Consider the following 4,027-nt stretch of genomic DNA (forward strand, 5'->3'; position numbering starts at 1 on the left):
TAAATTCTTAGTCGTTGTATATAAAATTTTACTTATCGCACAAGGCGTTGTTCAATGACGTCACTCAAGTTTGAGGCATTAGCCGCCACCAATGGCAATCCTAGTGTGGTGGTACATATGGTAGCTGATACGCATCACACTCGTTTACCCCCACATGTTGCTTGTTATCACTTCTTATCGCCATACATACTTTCGTTCACGTTCCCTACGAAGCGGTATATGTGTAAATTTGCCTGTTTAACAAAATACAAATTCAAAACCAAATTTTTGAAACGGCAAAGTGACCACCTGTTACACTCCCGCAACTTTTCATTTTATTTATTAAAATACCGTAAGAAATATCACGTACCTAACATTTACTACAATTGCAGACATTTTATTAATAGTCACACTAGGAAGACGGCGGAAATAATTCGCCCAGCGGATATTTTTTGCACAAGCGTTTCAGGAACGGCCTCAAAAGTGCCTTAAAAATGTTTGAGTACGCAGGGGAAACTTCGGATGCGACCAGCTTGGAGCTCAGATTCAAAAGTCTATTCATCATCTCTGTAAATTTTCTTTAACAAATTGATAGGAAGAAAAACGGCTCTACCTTCGTTACTTAATCCGGTAAAGTTCATCTCTACGTCTTCGATTTTGCACGTTAATTCCAACTTGATTTCGCCACAAGTCGCTTTCTCGAGCCAATTGTCGATTAGAAAATCGCAATTGATGGCTGCAAACTTAAATTTTGCAACGCCAGCTCCGCCTATTGGAAGATTAATGAGATGTCCCTGGAGTATGTAGTCTACCGATGCACCTAAATCGGGGAAGGTTACACTGCCACTTACCGCGCCATCTTTCGGTCGAATGCTGGAAGAACGTTTGGAGTAGGTACTTGTACGCGCCTGCCGTTTCGCTACTTACTCCGCAGAAGTAAATCGGTAATTGTAAAACCGGTGAAAGGTAAATCGTTGCGTAGCGACAAACAGATCAGTGATGGGGGATTCGAGTGTTATGTTGAGGTCGGGAGCAACGAACGGGTCTAACGGACGCAAACCGAGTTCCGGTATCCCACTTCTGACGTTCTCGTTTAGACTGTTGGCGGCACTTATGAAGCACTCGTTTATGTTCCGGTCGTTCTGGTAACACCTTGGAATGTAGCTTGCTAGAATGGCAATTTAATTCTTCGAAAGGTAATTAACGCACTTACGTAATTGAGCTGGTTCAATGGTGGCGAACAACGCAGTACCAAGTAAAACAATTAAGACGCACATGTTCATAAATATGGTCTAAACACGTAGGTAACACGCTATTTATTTACCAATTTCGGAAACGAAATTTGCGTAAGCCCTTCGTGTGAAAATTAGATTATTAAACAACAAATTTATGTCATTGCCCAAATTCCCACATATTGTCAATACGGTCATTAAAAACGGCCTTCAGTAAATGTAAGTATAGCGTTAGTAAGACACCTTTATTGATGTTGATGAATAAACTGTTACACATGTGAACACTTCGCGCTTATCTGTTAAATCAAACTAACATTTCCACGCTTATTCATCATATTTGCATGAAAAGCTGTAAACTAATATAAAATCACATTAACGTACCGTAATGTAACATCTGTAACACAATGTAACATGGCTTAACATACCATTAGCGCTACATTCTGTAAATAATAAAAATTAATGTCATTTTTTTTATTTCTACCACACAATTCTTTGACGACACCCTGTATACGTTTTGCACACAAGGGCTCGTAACACATACACAAATGTCACCTCACGGAGAATCGACTAAAGTAATATTTTATGTTAGAACACCTTACTGAGCTCAAAAGGGTGCTATTGCAGTAAAATCTGCAATCAGATACAGATACAAAAACAAAAAGAGAGCGGTATTTACAAAATTTGCGAAACCAAAATTAACGTTTGACACAAATCGGGTAACTCGAATACTAAAAAAATCGTAATTAACATTAAAAAAATAATAATTCAAATGACGATAAAGGCAAAAGAAAATTCGCAATGATCGTGGAAAAAAAAGTAGGATCAAGAAGAAAAGAGAAGAACAAATACTAATATTCGATATTAATAAGAGACTTGCCCAATCACATTCACAGAAATATCACGACGGCCAATTGCGCCATACTTTACAAGTGAACAACAGAAGCTCTCTAGTTCTTTTACATTGGCGCGAGCGATAGATAAAGGCAAAGGAAATCGATCAATATTATTGAAGTACAGAAAGATACTTTGCGTGACCTCTAGTGGTAGAATAAGTAATGAATTACGAAATGAACCCTACCAATAAATCTGAACTACAACGCATTTATAAAAAAAAAATACAAACATACAGATTGCGTAAAGAGTATCGGAAATGGCTTCTTAAAGAGTATCATTGCCTTTTTTTGAGCCTCGAAAAACAAATTGTCTCAGATCGATCCGGAAAAAAATTCTTCCAGAATGGTGGCCTGTAGAATCCATAATTTCAAACAGTTCCAAGATTGGGCTACTAGTTCAAAAGTTACAGCCCTTTGAATTTTTTTTCGAAATTGGGTTCTAGTCTATAACTTTTGATTGAGAAGTCTGATCGAAAAAGTACGAATTGATTTGGATTCTACGCACCCAAATTAATAAGAAAAAGTGTTTTCCCGAGAAATTTTGGTGCAGTCGATTTTTGGTAAAAAAGGAAGGTTATACACTGCCTTTTTTTGAGCCCGAAAAAAAATTGTCTCAGATCGACCCGGAAAAAAATTTTCTTATAGAATGTGGCCTGTAGAATCCATAATTTCAAACAGTTCCAAGATTGGGCTACTAGTTCAAAAGTTACAGCCCTTTGAATTTTCTTTCGAAATTGGTTTCTAGTCTATAACTTTTGATTGAGAAGTCTGATCGAAAAAGTACGAATTGTTTTGGATTCTACGCACCAAAATTAATAAGAAAAAGTGTTTTCCCGAGAAATTTTGGTGCAGTCGATTTTTGGTAAAAAAGGAAGGTTATACACTGCCTTTTTTTGAGCCCGAAAAAAAAATTGTCTCAGATCGACCCGGAAAAAAATTTTCTTATAGAATGTGGCCTGTAGAATCCATAATTTCAAACAGTTCCAAGATTGGGCTACTAGTTCAAAAGTTACAGCCCTTTGATTTTTTTTTCGAAATTGGTTTCTAGTCTATAACTTTTGATTGAGAAGTCTGATCGAAAAAGTACGAATTGATTTGGATTCTACGCACCCAAATTAATAAGAAAAAGTGTTTTCTTGGGAAATTTTGGTGCAGTCGATTTTTGGCAAAAAAGGAAGGTTAATCACTGCCTTTTTTTGAGCCTCGAAAGACAAATTGTCTCAGATCGATCCGGAAAAAAATTCTTACAGAATGGTGGCCTGTAGAATCCATAATTTCAAACAGTTCCAAGATTGGGCTACTAGTTCAAAAGTTACAGCCCTTTGAATTTTCTTTCGAAATTGGTTTCTAGTCTATAACTTGATTGAGAAGTCTGATCGAAAAAGTACGAATTGTTTTGGATTCTACGCACCAAAATTAATAAGAAAAAGTGTTTCCCCGAGAAATTTTGGTGCAGTCGATTTTTGGTAAAAAAGGAAGGTTATACACTGCCTTTTTTTGAGCCCCGAAAAAAAAATTGTCTCAGATCGATCCGGAAAAAAATTCTTACAGAATGGTGGCCTGTAGAATCCATAATTTCAAACAGTTCCAAGATTGGGCTACTAGTTCAAAAGTTACAGCTCTGAGGTGTACCACAAAAACATTTTAAAGTACTCCTTTCTCGAAAATCAATTACCATACAGTTTTTTTTAAATTGCAGCTGATAATTAAAAGTAACAAAATATACAATCCACACGAGGTGCGTCGCCTATCATTGCATTTCAGCACTTTCATGCTACGACAAAAAATGATAAATTCATTGTAAAACACTTCAATTAAAACAGAATTTTTTAACAACCTAACATCAACCCCAATTAGAGAAAAGTGTTAATAATTTATTAATAGTGCAGAAACAGCACATACTTATAAATTTCAAACGGGCCA

The 4,027-nt window shown here is 36.4% G+C and overlaps 1 protein-coding gene across 1 annotated transcript; it reads right to left on the reverse strand.

Moving 5' to 3' along the window:
• Positions 1-291: 291 nt before the first annotated feature.
• Positions 292-1,816, reverse strand: LOC116161458. The gene is made up of 4 exons (XM_031474804.1): positions 1,193-1,816; positions 907-1,147; positions 593-852; positions 292-546 (listed from the first exon to the last, which is right to left on the reverse strand). The coding sequence occupies exons 1-4, from the start codon at positions 1,260-1,262 to the stop codon at positions 392-394; spliced, it is 726 nt and encodes a 241-aa protein (XP_031330664.1). The 5' UTR covers positions 1,263-1,816; the 3' UTR covers positions 292-391.
• Between the last annotated feature and the right edge of the window lie 2,211 nt (positions 1,817-4,027).

The sequence above is a fragment of the Photinus pyralis genome, unplaced genomic scaffold, assembly GCF_008802855.1.
Source record: "Photinus pyralis isolate 1611_PpyrPB1 unplaced genomic scaffold, Ppyr1.3 Ppyr1.4_LG10, whole genome shotgun sequence".
Classification (NCBI taxonomy): Eukaryota; Metazoa; Arthropoda; class Insecta; order Coleoptera; family Lampyridae; genus Photinus; species Photinus pyralis.

Bases quoted from the DNA above. Each gene is read 5' to 3' on its own strand.
- LOC116161458 (XM_031474804.1), bottom strand. From the start codon at position 1,262: ATGAACATGTGCGTCTTAATTGTTTTACTTGGTACTGCGTTGTTCGCC. The intron at 853-906 runs GTAAGTAGCGAA...ACGTTCTTCCAG, and splicing joins TACCGATTTACTTCTGCGGA to CATTCGACCGAAAGATGGCG. The intron at 547-592 runs GTAGAGCCGTTT...GAAAATTTACAG, and splicing joins TACCGGATTAAGTAACGAAG to AGATGATGAATAGACTTTTG.